The 17205-nt window shown below is 53.2% G+C and overlaps 1 protein-coding gene across 1 annotated transcript in view; it reads right to left on the reverse strand.

Moving 5' to 3' along the window:
* The window catches only part of SDK1 (sidekick cell adhesion molecule 1), an 860282-nt gene that overhangs the window by 49122 nt on the left and 793955 nt on the right, over window positions 1-17205 (reverse strand). Inside the window, exons 36-37 of the mRNA XM_069486624.1 lie at window positions 2544-2659; window positions 68-254 (exon numbers count right to left, since the gene is read on the reverse strand). Coding sequence (XP_069342725.1) covers window positions 68-254; window positions 2544-2659 — 303 coding nt within the window. The remainder of the gene's footprint in view (window positions 1-67; window positions 255-2543; window positions 2660-17205) is intronic.

The following is a 17205-nucleotide window of genomic DNA, read 5'->3' on the forward strand; positions in this document are numbered from 1 at the left end:
ATGGGCTGATGCTCCCAAAACACATGTCCAGCAAGGCCCGAGAAAAGGAAACCCGCCGTCCTCCTACCGGCCTGGTGGGTGCGCCCCTGCCTGGGGTCACTTTTGGGCCCGTCCCCGGCGGCGTTGAAGGCGGATATGCTGACCAGGTACTTGGTGTGGCTGGTCAGGTTCTTCAACTTGACCACAGGCTCCGGGAGGAACAGGACCTTCATTTTCTCGGTTTCATTCTGGTTGTCTGCCTCCCAGTAGTAAATCTGTTGGAAAGAGCGAGAGGTTGGGGGTGGGCCACGGGGAAGCCTTCCAGGAAGGGCACCCCGAGTGCAAGGTCAGGCCTGAGGCTGGGGCTGAGTTTGGGAGGAGGCACGCTGGGCTGGGGAGGTGGAGGGTGCCTTCCTTCAGGACTTGGGGGCAGCTGAGGCTCCTGTGGGGTGACAGAGACCTTTCCTTGTCTGCTAAGATTGTTTGGGAACCAATGATGAGCGTTTCCCAGTTGTTCATCTAGAGTGTGAGCATCGCCTCATTAAGCAAAGCACTGCTCAGGTTGGGTGGGAGGGTGGAAGGGGGGTGAGGGTGGAAGGGGTGTGAGGGTGGAAGGGGTGTGAGGATGGAAGGGGTGTGAGGGTGGAAGGGGTGTGAGGATGGAAGGGGCCCTTTCCTTCAGTGGCCCGTGATGTGCCTTTTCTCTTGCAGGGCTGGGTCTCTGGGCGCCGTGATCTACGGCCTCTGTCCTTCCCGGCCTTCTGGAGAGGAGGGAAACCACTCACTGTCTACCCCCAGCTCCCACTTGTGGAGAGAGCAAGCCCCCAAACTCCTGCCTGTGTTCCCATGTTTTGATCAGAGCTGACATCTAAGTTTTCGATCAATGTGGCAAAACACTGTGGAAATTAAAGCAACCAAAAATAACAGGAAGGAGAGCCACGCTGAGCTTAGAACCGTAGGGCAGACCCCGTGTTTCTCCCGGGTACCATTTTCTCTCCAGCTTTTATGTGCTGGTAGTTGAACTTGATGCCCAAGTACAAAGGTTTAAAAAGGTTGCCAGAATTGCTTCCCTAGACAGCCGGCCAAGAACCACAGCCCCCAGCCGGTGCCAGCCAGGCTGCCCAAAGACAACACCAGTCAGAAGATCCTCCTTGGCTCTGTGGGCCTAACCCCGGACCAGGCATCAGAGCAGCCTGCCCGCCTGCAAGAGCAGTGTGGGGGCTGCCGGCAGTTGGCCCAAGCGCCTGGGTCTCGCTCAGGCCGGACCAGGCCCTGACAGGCAGGCACTGCGTATTTCCATCTGCAAATACAGCCGAGCTCCTGCTCACTGAACTGACCATCCAAGATCCTCCGCTCACCCGGGCCTTGCTCACTTGAGATCAATATCCAAGTTCAACGTCTTTATCATTAAGGACATTAGAAAACATATTTTGGACATACATAAATAGCACCTTGCATCCAAGCTCACGGGACTTTCCATTACCTCATTAATCACTGTAACAGCCCTGCCATGGAGGAAGGTATTAATGTTCATAAAACACCTGCAAAAATCATTTTTAAATGGACATTTAATTGGTGCGATGGTTGTCAGGGCAGGCTAGCCCATAGAATCTGACGACTGATCACCGTGGCTCCCACAGACCAGACAAGGACATTAATTCTGGAGAAGGATGGAGGCATTTTCATGGAGCAGAATTGGGACATTCTCCTCGGGACGGGCTCAGCCGATAGCAAGGGCTCCCAAGCTCTCAGAGCAGGTGAGATACCAGGGTGAGACACAGCAAGGAGCTTGCCGCCCCCTGGGCAAACCAGCTCTGTGTAATCACTCCTCACCTGACATCCTTACATATGCGGTCTATGCCTTTCTTTTACCCTATCTCTACAGCATTTAGCGAATCTGGACATTTAACTATTTTAACAACAAAATACATTGTAGGGTAGTGGTTCTCAAACTGGGGTTCCCAGGAACCATGGTGCCTGGGAACTTGTTAGAAATGCAATTCTTGGGCCCCACTCCAGACTGAATCGAAGGACTCGCTCAGTGTCCAACTATGATCCAGGGGCAGGGCTAGGATGGGAAACCTATTCTCTTCAGGGTATCCCACTTTTTCTTACTGTCAGTGAAGGTATGGAGGCTTTGGAGGGGGAAGACGAAGGGTCCCCCAGCCAGGCGGTGTAAGACGGAAGAGGAAAAGGCCTTTGGACAAGCACCTTTGTGCAGCTGAGGCCCCTTGACCTGGGGTGTCTTGTGGGGGGCACCAACCAACCACACAGTGAGCCAACCCCCCGCGTCCCCCACCCGACAAGCAGCTGTCATCACGGGCCGAGAGCCCAGGTCCAGCTAAGCCTGCTCTGGTGCTCAGGGCTCCGGCTCTCCAGGCTGAGTGTCCCCTGTGTGTCTGCCACCGAGGCAGGGGACCGGCAGGACAAAGTGAGCCGAGGGCAGCAGGCTGGAGTGGGGCCAGGAGTCCAGCCGAAGCCCTCGGGGCCCCGGGGTTGAGGCCGCTACGCCGGGTGCGCAAGTGGACCGGAAGGAAGCACCAAACCACGCGCGAGAGCATTGCCTTGTAGCCCTGGATGTTCCCGTTCTGGCTCTCCGGGGGCGGCGGGTCCCACATGACCTCCAGCTGGCTGGCCGTGAGCGGGGTCACCTGGACGTTCTGCGGGGCCATCGCCGGGGCTGGGGAAAGAACAGCACATAAAAGTGACTGAGAAGCCAGCTGGGATCCTCCCCCACACATGCCCGGGGCTCACACAAGTCCTAATGCCACGTGGACCCTGCGAGAGATTCTGCCTGGGGCCCCGCCCAGCTGGGGCACAGTCACATCCCGGGGTCCACAGCTCTGTGCCCCTGCAAGAGGTCTCAGCCCTCCTGTGCCAGGGATGACTACAGACCCTTCCCAGAAGAACGTTCTTAAATGAAAAAAATAAAATATATAGAACTGCAAAGAAAACGATTATTATATATGAGATACGGTTAGCAGAGTATTTGAAATCAAAGGTATGATGGTAACCCAGGTGCTCCCTGGCTAACACAGGACCCAGGCTCAGGGCCCAAGCTGAAGCTTGTCCAGAGACGCAGTTCCCTCCAAGAGGGATGGGGAAACTCGAATTTCTGAGAACATCGCTCCCCGTGGCTCTCTGAGGCCAGCTCTGGCTGCAAATCCTGAGGACCAAGTCCTGGCACCCTGTTCCTTCCCTCCCACCCAGGAGGAGCTCTCTGGGGTGTTGAGTCTGTGTCAACAGGGCCACACTGTGCCTGCAAAAGCTGGGAGGTGACTGATGAGGACGGCGCGGCCATACCTCACCATGCAAGGTATTAGGGACTTGAGAACAGCCCAAAGCACATGCCTGCATTCTATAACGCTTCCATCCTCTTTGCTTTTTGCATGCGCTGTCTTTGAATTCCACACTGGGCACTTTCTCATGATGGACTGTTCTCTGCCACCCGGGAGCTACTCCCTTCTTCCACCCAGTCACTCCCGGCTGAACTCTCGGCCAGGCTGGGCCCTGGGGAGTTGCGTAGCTTTGTTCAGGGGGCCAGGCTCTGGGAGGCAGGGGCCAGCCAAGCCCTCTTCACCTCCTGCAGCCGTGGCCTGCGGCCCAGGAGAGCTGCCTTGGGATTCCAGTCTGCTTGTAGTCCATAAATGGAGGTGATAAAACAGTCACTGTCCGAGGGAGATGGCCCGAGGGAGATGGCCCGGCACCTCGGCTCTCCGGAGAGGCCTCCTCGGGAGGGAATGCCCTCACGAGGTACCCCTTCCCCGTGTCTCCCTCCCCACTTTTTGTGTCCCCCCCACCATGTAGAATAAAATAGTAATTAACACCCACTCGGCCTGACACCAACTATTTATTTTGTTCTAACTGTGTGGTTTCCGTATTATCACTGCCCACCCTGCCGTTAATGGAAATGTTAATAACCCACACCAGGTTGTTGTGACAGATGCTCAGCCTCATTATCAGAAATTCTTATTTACCGCTCCATTAAACAACAGAATCACACAAAAAAACAATTCAATCAAAACTAACTGGAGGAATTTTAACAGCCACATTAATAATCCAAAACATAAATAAAGTTAATGTCTTTTGCATGTTTGCCATCGGCAACTCTATTGCAAAATTACTGTTGTACAATTAAAATGTGAAAGGCAAAATTGAGCATGGCCATTACCCTGGTAGTGGGTGAGAGCCCGCCCTCCCCTGCGTCCCCCGGGTTTCCTCCTCAAAGACTCGGCCAAACCCAGCGCCCACGACAGCTCTGGGCTCAGACATCCGTCTGCAGGAACCAGTGGAATCCATGAGCTCCCGGTGACGCCCCAGAAATCAGGGGCCCACGTGCCCCTCGCTGGGAGGTGACACGAGCTGGACAAAGGCCCCGGGTCCCCTGGCTCCTGTCTTGGGCAGCCAAGCCACACTGCCATCCCCAAGCTGAGACACTTCGATGTGCCGACCAGCAATGCTGTGGCATAGCACTTTTGTGCCATGCAAATACTGCAGGCAACAAAGAATTTTTTGTGGATGACACAAGCAGGGAAGACAGAAGTTTACGTAAGCCCCAAGCAAAGCATGTCAGTTTCAACACTTATTTTCTGGCTCCTGAAAGCTGCACAGTTTCCACCCTGACAGGAGAACTTGAAGTCTGGGAAAGCGCCGCCGTTCCCCGTCCCTGACACGATTCTCCTCTGTAACGTGTGTGCAGCTTGAGAGCCGATGGGGCATCTGAGAGTCACTGGTTTTTAGTTCTTCCACCTCGACATTTGTGGCGTAAGGATAACACAAATACCAGCTTGGAATGTTTTATTAAAATGCATGAAATTATTTTTAAAAAGCATTTTAGACCAGCAGTCTCTGGCATTTGCTGAGATGTAGATTGCCTACAAACAGCCTTGAAGGGTGGAGAGAAGGGGTTAGGGCACAAAGCTGGCATTTTCTCTAGGTGTCTCCCACGAGGCTGACGACAACATCGCAGAGTCGGGCAGCTCACTGTCCTTGGTGTGGTCCCTCTTGCACCCTCACCAGGGGGCTGCCATGGCCTTGGGGAGAGAGCTCCTTGAGGCAGGAACAGAGAACTTCAGGGACTTCTAGAGGCACCCTGCACTGCACTTGACAGCCGTAGTGGAATTCCAGAGATTTCTTAAATTTTCTGGAATTCTGGCTGATTACTTAGGGAGGCCCTGCATGCTTGGGAGCCGTGGGCTGAGCCAGGCTGCCATGTGGCCTTGGGGGGCACACGGGGCGGGGGGGAGGCTGGATGCTGTGGCCAAGCCCCACGGGACAGCCAGGGCAGTGCCTCTGTCTGCTTCGCCCACCCCCCACCCTGCCATGGGCTCACTGTCCCCGAGGTGGCCATCAAGCTTCAGCCGGATCAGCAAGCAGCCATTAGAACACAATGGCTACCCCTGACTGGTGTCCCTAACTCCACATCCCAGCAGACCTACGGCGCACCTGGGCCCTGCGTGGCAGCCCTGGGCTGCAGGCCCTCCCATCTCAGAGTTCGAGAACCTCTGCCACAAGGTGAGGTCTCTGGACAGGTACCAGAGTGCTCAAAGCACGGGAAGAAAAATAAAAAAAGTTCTTATTTTGATAGAGCAGTAGAGGCTTGAGAGAGCAAGGGAATGTTTTCGGAGCTGCAGGAATTAGTAAGTCGGCAGGAATCAGGGAGTGATGTTCATTCATTCAGCCTTTCATTCACTCCTTTAAATACTCACTTCCCTCCGGTGGGAGGCCGTCCAGCTGACGTGTGAACAGTGGCACGGCCGTGTGCCCTACGGCTGCCCCTCCTGAGGGAGGACTGCACGTTGCCCCTCTGACACCCGGGTTGGACCCCATGACTCAGTTTGGCCAATGGTACAGGAGCAGAAGTGACACATGGGTGGCAGCAACACGTCCCAGAAGAAGACTTGGAAAGACAACAGCAGGGAGCAGAAGGGACGTAGCCGACACTTGGAGGATGGGTAACGTGGGAGATGAAGACACCGTAGTGTCATAAGCCATGAGATCTGGAGGCTGTTTGTCACCACAGCCTAACTTTGCTGAAATCTGCCTGAATATTAACCAGGCCACTGGCCTAGGGCTGAGAGGTAGGTGGGTACGAAGACATAAAAGACAAGTTTAACAAGAGAGATAAATCACAATAATCGTAATACAAGGTAGAATGTGAGGAGAGGTTCAAAGGGCCAGGAGAATCACTTCTGGCTGGACATGGCTGCTTTCTGGAAAACAGCACATCGGCTGGCTCTCAAATGATGGGCAGGATTTACCATGTGACAACTGGCCAGTCACACAAGGGCACTGCCGATAGTACAAATGGAAGGAGAAAGAGGTGAGAATGCAGGGTGTCTGTTGGGCTCACATCAGACAGACGGTCATCCTATTGCTAGTGTCACCTTGGGCCACACGGGCCTCCTGCTGTTGCTAAATCACTCTGGGTCATGCTGGGCACTGCTGTTGCTAAGCTACCCCCTGCCATGCCAGGCACCCTGCTGTTGCTAGAGCCACCCTAAGCCACGCTGGGTGTCTGCCGTTGCTAAATCACCCTTCGTCACACTGGTCACCTGCCACTGCTAGAGCCATGTTAGACCATAGTAAACCACACTGGGTTTCTGCTTGGGGTTTTTTTAACCCAGTGATTTATTATTTGAGTAGAGCAAGTTTTTAACTGATACTTTGAGAATCATTGTTAACGTTTTAATATAATGAAATAAGCATTTCTTTATATGATTTTTAAAACATTAGACATTCATCAGTTTGCCTTAATTACATCAACCTTTTTCTGATCAAATACTCATTCTGAGTTCCTGTTGAAGTAAATAGGAAATAGAATTCTCTAGTCTAACTTACCTTCTCAGCAAACTTTGCCAACACATCTGTTCCCCTAAGCAGGGATATCTGGAGACATACTCCAGGTCTGGGAAATTATTTAGCCTCTGGGGCCTTCTCGATACATAAAGGAGGTTTAAATGGATAATATTAATACTTCAGCTCAGTCAGGGACAAGTCAAAATTGGAGGCCGAGAGCAACGCCGCAATGCAGAGGTGCAAGAACGCGACAGGGGAGACAGGCACGCAGGCAAGACAGAAAACGCAAAGCCTTCGCGTCGGCACGCGCATAGTCCCCAAGCACACGGGATGTCCGATGCCAGCTCACACAGACGGGCCGCAAAGCCATTAGCTCTGCCCTCCAGGAAATTCATGCCCCTAAATGAGTGTTTCAGTTGGAATTATAAAGTAATTTTAAAGAGCTTACAACAGACAATTCAAAGTGAGAATATCATATTTTATAAACCTGTGTAATGAACATGAGGGACACAGATCACTGTCCTCTCAACCAAAAGCCCTCGTCTCTCTTGGAAGCTCCCGGACTTTTGAAATCAAAAGCAGGCAGTGGTGATGTCTGGCTCACTGGCTGGGGAGTTGTGACGATGCGTGAGTGAGGTGTGCACAGTGGCGCTGATGGTGACGTTGACGGCGCTTCCTGTACGCTCAGTGACCCTTCCGAGCACACTGCCTGGCTCACTTGATCCTCACAACCCTGGGAGGTGGACAGTATTCTTTGCTCCCATCACACAGACGAGATAACTGAGGCCCAGAGAGATTAAGCAACTTGCCCAAGATCACATACCCGGCAAGTGGGTGGATTCAGACCGTGCTCCAACCTCTGTCCCAGCCGAGTTCCTGGGGAGGGCAAGGGCCTCCAAGCCCCCCCAACTTCCAGGAGTAGCCTCCCCGGACCAGCCACGGCTCCCTCCGGCTCCCCAGCCTTCCGCCTGAGCTGTCCCCCCTTATCACCTCCTCTGCTGCGTCACAACTAAAAACAACTCTAGGGAAGCTTCACAAGAAAAAAATCAGGAAACGAGTCACAAAAACTATCTTAAAAAAAAAATTGATAATGTGTCTCTAGGATATAGACACTATAATGGGGCCATTGTGGAGACAGCCCTAGACTCCGTCTTTTAAGACCTGGATTCAACCTGGGTGCCCCTGGGCACATTGTTCAATCTCTCTGAGACTCAGTTTCATCGTTTGTGAAACAGGGGGATGCCACCCTGAAAGCGTTTGGGGATGGGATGAGATGACGCGTGTGAGCGCAGAGCACGGGACCCGGCAAGCCCGTGGCCATCAGGTGAGCTGAGCACAGACGTTTTGTCGTGAGCTCACGGCCCTGAAGAGCCAGGGCTGCCTGTGGTCTCCTCGCCGATAACCCAGTCAGTGGGGGCAGGGGTGCGCGTGGGGTACTGGTCCCATCCTGGCTACACCCTTGCAGAGACCAGAAGTAATTATACAACAGTGTGTGGACAGGTGCAAACGTCTGTGTCCCCACGTAGGCCATTTGCAACACAGCTCGATGATCCAACCTCCCGGTACCCACGCCCCTGGGAATCTCCTCCCCTTCCATGTGGGCTGGATGTGTCACTTGCCTCTAAGGAGCAGAACGTGGCACCGCTGAGATTCGGTCACGAGAGCCTGTGCCTTCCACCCTGCTAAGGCTCCCTCCTACCCTCTCGCTAGCGCACACTAATGAAGCCACGGTGCAAGCTGCTCCATGGAGAGGCCCTTCATGGCGAGGGACTCAGGCACGCTCTGGCCAGCACCTGGTGAGGGACAGAGCCTTAGTCCAGCAGCCCATGAGGAGCGGAATCCTGCCAGTGACCGGCGAGTGAGCTTGGAAGTGCATCCTTGCCTGGCTGAGCTTTCAGAGAACACCACAGCCCTGGCTGACACCCTGCCTCAGACCCAGAAGCAGAGGGCCTGGCTAAGCTGTGCCCGGGTTCCTGGCCCACAGACAGTGAGCTACCAGATGTGTGTTGTTGTAGCAGCTGCACTGGGATAATTTGTTACGAGGAAATAGATGACGAATGCATCCCCGCAGGAGCACGAGCGCCTCTAGGAAGGTGCCCAACCCACACTCTGTCCGTAAATGTTGGATTTCACAGTGCGGGTGTTCAACAATATCCCGCTGTTTGGAGGCCAAAGTGTCTTTATCCACAGCTCCGCGCAGGCACTCCGAGTCTGCAGAGGAAGTCCAAGAGGAGCTCCTGGCCTTTCTTGGGCAGATGTGTTGGTGAGGATGACAGAATCCTGAACCGTGCACGAGTTCATGTGAGTGGCTCTCATTACAGATGCCTCAAGAACACAGACAGGATGACTCGCCGAGAGCTCTGCGCTCTGGCTGAAGGTCTAGACCTGTGCGCAGAGGAAGGTGGGTGCTCCAGGTGAGGGCCGGAGGGCAGCACGGCGGTGGCAGTGGACACTCCGCCTTCCACGGCCTCAGAGACAGGCATGAGTCTGACCCCCGTGACGTGGCAGCTGCAATCCTAAGACGCGGAGAGGTTTTCAAGATTGTGTTTTAAAAACACTTGTTTCAATAGGAAATTGCAGTTGAGGCCAGAGAGTTTCAGACTCGTAATAACAAACGTATGTTTCTTCAAGACACGTCCAATTGAAAGGTTAGCTCTGAACCCTCAACACAACTGGACAAATGCAGTCTTTGATTTCATCCGGTAACGATCTTTGTTTTCCCGTCATCAGCAAACAGTGCTTACACTTTATCAGCTCAATCACTGTTATCACCCGCTGTGAGGATAAGCAAAGTTAAAAGCCACTCAACACCCCAGCTCTGCCGCCTGCAGCTGCTTTTGTTTCCTTGCCTGTAGAGCGAGTTCCCCATCACAGCCCGATCCAGGGCCTGACAGATCATGACTGTGTTATAACCAATAGTGCCACGCGTAACGCCATTTCTCTAATTAATCGACTGTGTCGTATGCAGTTTGTATTCACAAAACTCAAGCTGTTGGAGAAATATTTTATTCTCCTTTTAGAAAACTGAGGCTTAGAGGGGTTGAGTCCCACGCGCCAGAATGGGCTGGACTTGGGTCTGCCTGCCCTAAGGTTCAGCTGCTTTGCTGGGGCAGGAGCTGGGAAACTTTTTCCGTACAGGCCCAGATAAGAAGACTTTGAGGGACACAGGGCTCTGTTGCAACTACTCAGCTCTGCCTTTCTACAGCAAAAGCAGCCTCTGGCAATATGTAAAGCCATGGCTGTGGCTGTGTTCTAATAAAACTTTATTTACAGACACAGGCAATGGGCTGGTTGGCCCCTGGGCCAAGTTTGCAGGTCCTGCTCAGAGGCAGGGAGGCCTGGAGTGAAGCTGGGACGCCAGGGAAGGCCTGGCTTGCCAAGCACAAAGCGCCCTGGCTCAGGTGTTCCAGGCCACCACCCTTGGGACCTTGTCCCTTTCATTTAACCCCACAACTGTCAGGTGGGCAATGGGGACAGCCAAGCAGGCTCTGGCCACTGTGGGACCCCTGGAGGGTCAAGTGAGAGTTGTCTGCGGCTGCGCTTGGGCTGCTGCAGAAGGTGAGCTTCTGGGACAACCTGCAGGAGGCAGGTGACGTGGTGCCGGAGGAGAGCCAGGCTGGAAAGGTGCACAGATGGGCTCAACTCGCTGAGTGTGCACGTTTTGAAACCTGACGTCTTTCAGCTCTGATTTTGATTCCAAGGGTCTTATTTCCTACGAGGACAGTGGCTGCCTCAGATGAAGTGGTCACACCAGTGTGTTCTGGAACCACTGGTCAGCTGGGCCTTCATGGAGAACCCTCTGGAAGCACCTGTGCTTTGGTTTTTCTCACCTGTACAATGAGGGTAACCTTTAAATCCTGCACTGCTTGGATGTGGCCAGTGTCTGTTATCTACGACAGAGGAGATCCCTCTAACTTTTCTACTCTGCCACGTCCAAGTGCCGAGAGCTGTCGAGCACTTCAGTCCTCGGGGGAAGGTCAGAGGAGCACTGTTTGGAAGATCCACGTGCAAGCGAGGCTGGAGGAATTGGGCCAGGCCAGTGAGGAGCCACACGGCAAGCAAGTTAGGGGTTTAGTCAAATGGCAAGGACGCCCTCTGCCAGCACCCGGCACTCGGAGAAGCTGCAGCGTAGAGTTCACAGCCTCCCATGAGGCAGGCCCAGTGGCCGTGAGGCTGACCATGAAGCATCCTTTTCCTCCTTGCAGGGGCATGTTTTCAAAGCACCCAGAACAAGAGCAAGGTCCACCAATCTTGGTCCTGGCCAGCCCAGGCCACTGTGAAGGCCGAGCTGCCTCCTCTCCACTCCGACCCCCAGGGGGAAGAGGAGGCTGAGGCTGCAGGTTGACCTGTGAGGCCATTCCCACGATTTCTGTTGAAAAAGAAGGAAAATTACATAATGTGCTCCAACAAGAGGTGAGGCTGGAATTTGAGCCCAGACTGTCCCGTTCTAGAGCGTGACTCTCCTGGCTACGGCCTCAGCATCTCCAGCCATGTCCTAAAAGAGTCAGGGGAGGGAGGAAGGGAGGTGGCCCTTGTCAGCCAAGAGGTGACAATCCATGTGATAGATTGTCTCTGAATACTTGTCTGCCAGGCCCCACACGAGGCTCTGGATCACGGCAAGGGCCTGTGTGCCCGGAGATGGCAGCTGGGTACGCGCTATGATCTGGTGCAGGATACAGACTCCAACAGGCAAGTTGGGGTTAGCTCAATGCTGGGGATGAGCACGCCTGGGGTTAGCTCAATGCTGGGCATGAGCACGCCCGGGCCAGGACTCCGGCTGAGTCTAGGCTGAGCCTTGAGCAGTTCACAGGGCTGGGCGGGGAGATGGGGAGGGGATGGCAGCTCCGGAGGGAGCAGCTGCTCAGAGGCCGGGGTGAGACCGCACAGCAGGCCCAAGGTTCCTCTGGAAAGGCTTTTGAGGGAGACTGATGCACTCAGAGTGGAGCTAGAGAGAGGTGGCTTGGCTGTGGCCAGGGACTGCACTGGGTGTGAGGACCCACCCAGCCCAGAGGTGCTTCTGTGAGGACAAGTGCCGACAACAGTGGCCTGAGCAAGGGCCAGGGCCGGGACAGAAGAGAAAAGTGACAAAGGTGGATTTGACACTAAGGACCATGAGTCAACCAGACATGGTGACCAGGGAATTGAGGTAGACACACAAGCTGGGTTTGAGGACCCTGTGGGCCACCTCAACTATGTTGGGGATATAGCTGGACACATGGGTCTGGACTCACTTGAGTCATCTAGACTGGAGGGGAGATGAGGGCGTCATGTGGTTCCAGAAGGCAGCCAAGGGTGTGGGGGTGACGTGACCACGTGGTGGGGTGGGAACAGAAGAGCCAGGCCCAGCATACGTGGCTGGGAGGGAGCCCAGGAGCCGGGGAGCCACACTCTGGACGCCAACCAGGGAGCCAAAGGCCAGGTGCAGACCACGGATGAGGAGCAGCCGCTAGACTTTGTCACCAGAAGGCAACTGCACGACTATAGTACATAAAAATGCACTGTGTATTTCAAAATTGCTAAAAGAGTAGATTTCAAATATTTTTACCACAAAGAAATATGCAAGGTGATGAATTGAATCGGCCTGATTGTATCATGCCACGTGGTAAAGATCGCAGTACTCCAAAAATATATATAATTATTATTTGTCAGTTAAAAATAAAATTAAGAGAAGAAGCTGATCAATTGGCAGTGCAGTTTCACTGGCGTCCGGGGCAGAGCTGACCAGTGTGGAAGTGGAGGGACTGAGGCCCCAACCCCTCAAGCTTTGACCCCAGAGAGCCTCGCACCTCGAGAAGGCCCTGGCCAGGCACCCTCCTCCCCCCGGGCAAGCTCCCAGGGGCAGGGCCCCGGCCGCAGTGCCCAGCATTTGCTGAGCAAGGGGGTGCTCAGCAGAGAGTCTCCGCTGACAGCCAGTGTGGCAAAGCACAGAAGTTTCCAGAGATTTCCTGGCCTAGGACTGACTGACACTCAGCTTATGTGACGTTTAGGATCCTTTCCAAATAAAGCATTAGGCATTAGAATATTCTCTGTAACCTTTCTACATTTATGGAAATAGGGTTATTAATAATATCACTTATCTACCAGCATTTCCTGGGCGCCCATGTCTGCCAGGAACGGCCACAGCCCAGCTGAGGGAAGCGGCACATGAAGCATGAAAGGGACACGTGGCCCGGGACCAGGGTGACACTCCTGTGACTGCAGCGTGGGTCCGGGCAGGGTCCCATGGGCCAGTCCCAAGAGTGGTTTTGATTTTCTCCTCCAGACAACGGGGATCCACCGAATGGTAGAAACTGGAACCTGTGACCCTAGAGGTGCCATAGAGCCCACCCCACGCCACTCCTGCTACTAGAGGGGCCTGGGGTCACAGCTCACCTGTGGGCAGGACACCTCCCTCCCTCCCACCAGCTTTAATGAAGCCAGGGCCAGGGCCACCGTCTCTCTGGGAGACACATCTGCCCCTGCATGGGACAGCTTGGTCCTGGGAGCACCTGCGCGTTCTCTGAGCACCTGTTCCCATCCCCCCACCCTCCACTGTGCTCCAAGAGGCCTCTCAGATCCACAGGCCGCCTGGCTGGCAGGCGTGCCAGCCTCACCAAGAGGATGCCCTGGGACAACGAGTGCCGCAGAGAGCCTGCAGGAAGCCGCAGAGGGCCTGAATGGTATCTTGAAATTCCCCACCCAGCATGGCGAGGGGGTGGACAAACTTCTCTGCCCTGGGTTGGGTGCAGCGGCGTTGGAGGATGACTCATGCAGGCAGCACTTGCATCCCAGAAAATCTCATCTGAACCCCTTGGCGATCGTGCATTCAGGGAACAAAAAACAGGAGCTGCAGAGCCCGAGGGTGGGAAGGAGCCCAAGGAGCCCTCTGTCCCTGCAGACCCGTGATAAAGGGTTGGGCCGTCATCTCTCTGAGGGCCAGTGGCTCAGCTGTGAATTGGAGGCAGCAATGTCACCTGGCACATGGTGGGCCCTCAGCAGATTCATTCAGTCGTCCATGGTGGCTTAGATGGACCTACACGCAGCACTGCCTACCGGCCTGCGGTTTGCATAATGTCGTTACTGTGTGTCTCATTAAGAGTTACCCAGGGATCCTGTCGAACAGCGATGATGGGATAGCGCAGCCCTATGAAGTGTGGGGTAACGACATTAATTACCCTGTAAACAAGTGCCATCCACTCTTCATTATAAACACATGCTTTCAAATGAGCACAGCTCTGAGTCCTTTTCATTCCACTTAAATACGCTCCAGGACTGGCTTTATTTGTCACCAGGGGGAGCTAAAACAGCCAGAAGCTTTGTTATTTTTCTCCCATTCCAACCAACGGTAATTAAAAACTTAGAGTATTTAGAAGAAAGGTAGAACCCACATTCTACAATACATTTTCATGCATTAAGAAAACAGCAAACCCATAATTTCAAGACGCTTTTCTGTCTTCCTAAGCAGCCTGTACACCAAAGCAACCCAAATACCACCTAAAGCCATTGGATGCTTAGAAATAGGGAGTGTTATGTGTCTGTCTGTTTCCTCTTTTTGGTGAAAGTTGTAAAGCCAAGGTCCACAGTTCTGGGTGTTCGCTGTTGACCTGACTTGGCCACCAGTCCCCACTGGATGTAGGGACAAGGCAAGTCCTGGCTCCTTTCGTAGGAAACCAACAGAGTTGCTCTGTTGGCTGGACTAGTATTTAATGGCCTCAGTAACAGCCTCAGCCCCAGGCTGTGATCAGCTGTGGGCAGAGCAGGGGTGAGACATTTCAATGTCTGGGTTCACAGCAACAACTGCAGTAAAACTGCCGGGAACGACTCCACAGTCAACGTGCAGGACTGAGAAACGTGGCCAAACCCACCACAGGACGCAGAAGGACAGACAGGTCGGTGCCTGGAGGGCAAGTGTGAGTAGAAGGAAGATATCAAGAATTTCTATTAATATATCAGTTTATAATTTAATACACTTTCCATCACAACCCCAGTAGAATTTGCTTTTTTGAGAACTTGCCAACATGACTGTAAAGTTCATAGAATGGCTGAGAAATTTTGGAAAACAAAAAAGATGAAGATAAGCCCTACTGAATATAAAAATATGTAATAAAGTGATATAAATGAAAAGTTTGGTGGTACCAGAGCAATAATAAAGATGTCTGTAGAACTAAAGAAAGTCCTCAGACTTGACTGTATGTAAGAATTCAAAACATTTAAGAGGTATCACAAGAATCAATCAATAGATGGTATCGGAGGGGAAAACTCCTCTGGAAACAAATAATCTATTTAGAAGCTGACTTCATAGCAGGTACTAAAGTAAATTCCAGCTGGATTAAAGAGTTTAATGGAAAATATGAAACCATAAAGATTCTGAAGAAAATTTGGGTGAATATTCTGAATGGGGCCACAGGTCTAGAGGTTTGACCATGCAACAAAGTAAACACACTAAAATTAAAGAAAAACAACAGAAAGGGAAAACTATTTGCCACAAACATGATCAAATGTGATAGCCCGAATATATAAGGAACTCTTAAAAATTAGCTCAAAACACTAAAACCTGTTAAAATAAAATAAAATGGAGACCAGGCTTGAGAACCTGCTGAGCAGACAAAGTCAGTTAGGCCTTGGGGGCAACCTTGATCTTGCTAAATTTGTAAACATAAATGAAATTTAACTGGGGCTATTTCTTAAAAATGCCTATATTAAAGAAGAAAAACCTTACGCTTTGGCAATCAGAAGCTGCCAACTAACTTATACAAGCAGGGACGTTCCAACAAGAAAGACCAAATAAGGCTGTGGCATAACTGTGACCAGTCGTGTTTGCTTTGCCTGGTGTCCACGCGCCTGGCGTCCACGCGCCTGGCGTCCACGTGCCACTTCACAAGCCTTCCCGTGTTCCCTCAGCAGAATCCGAACCACCTTCAGTTTGGTGCTGCCCAATCCATGAACTGCTGTTAGCTCTAATACATTCTTTACAATTTTGTGTCTCAGTTTTACCTTTTAACAGACCCCCAGGAGAAAAAGGACCATGAATAATCACAGGCATTTAGACACAGACCAGTCATACAAAATCCCATATACTAAAACAATCGTGAGATGACTTTTTGCCTAACACATCAGGAAAGATTCAAAAGTGGAAGGAGGGAGGAACGCGCCGCAGACCCGTATCGGGCCACTGCTACAGGGTGTCAGTTAGGTGAAGGTTTTCAAAAGTGAAAAGTGTTTATGTCATTGAACCAGAAATTCTACTTCTGGTATTTTATCCTAAGGAAAGTATTAGATAAATTGTAAAAGATTTGAAACAGTGTCAGAGTAGCTTTATGATAGCAAGGTAGTGGGCCCAGCACCCTCTGCAAAGGTATTTGATGATGTAAAATAATAGTAAAAACCTCACAGGTTGTTTATAAAGTTTTCCACCACCTGGGAGCCAGCCCCTGCCACCTCACCAGGTGCCACCTGCCTCACCCAGTGGCGGCATCGCCTGGCCTTGTCCCCCCTGTGCCCCTCCCACCCCGTCCCACGGACACACGATGCGCCAGACGCACACACAACCAGGGCTGCAAACGCAGTGTCAAGATGGGTCCCGTACCCCTCTGTGAGCCAGATCACGACTCCCAAGCCCTCGTCCCTAGAAATGCTGGAGCCCTCACGACTTGCAGCTCCCAGGAGGAGGCTACAGACCTCAGAGCTGGCCGGACCTGAGGCAGAGGCCGGGACCCGGAGGAAGCCTGTGGAGGAGGAGGCTGGGGGTGCTCCCTCCCCACAGAAGGGCTGTGCCCGTGCTGCCTGCAGGTGCCAAGGACACTCGGACACGGCTCCTGGACCAGCCGGGCAGAGAGAACAGCGCTGTGTGAGCCGTCCGAGTGTGGTCAGTCTTGCCACATCTTCACCCTGACTCTGTGATGCAGTGACCCCTGCCTGCCACCTCAGGAGCTCAAACCCCCACCTCACAGGGCTCTGGTGACATCCCTCCTGCCCCCATAATAAGTGGATTCAGCTGGAGTCTGCCAGCTCCAGGGGCTGAGGATGTCACCTCTGAACAGAGAATGTCTAGGACAGAAGACAGCAGAATGGGGGGAGGCTGGGTCCCACAGCCAGGAAGAGTGGGTCGGGTGAGTAAGGAGGAGGGGCAGACCCGGTGGGGTGGTCAGAGACCCTCTCCGCAGGTGGAGGGGACAGGGCTGGCTCAGGGGACAAGCTGGGAGTGGAGGGAGCCACACAGCAGCAGGATCCATGGTGACGGCCCATGCAGAGACAGAGCACCCCCTTTTATCGGGGGCCCTGCCTTGGGTAGCCGCCACTGGGGCTTTGCTGCCACCAACTCTGGCTAGAGGGAGCCGCTGGAGTGAATAAACATATGTGGGTGTGGGAGGTCCCTGCAGTGGGGGAGGAGCAGGCCTTCTCAGCCCCCAGTTCCCGGAGCAGGGCTGGGGGCCACGAGTGTCTGCCCCT

The sequence above is a fragment of the Eulemur rufifrons genome, chromosome 14 (assembly GCF_041146395.1).
Source record: "Eulemur rufifrons isolate Redbay chromosome 14, OSU_ERuf_1, whole genome shotgun sequence".
Classification (NCBI taxonomy): Eukaryota; Metazoa; Chordata; class Mammalia; order Primates; family Lemuridae; genus Eulemur; species Eulemur rufifrons.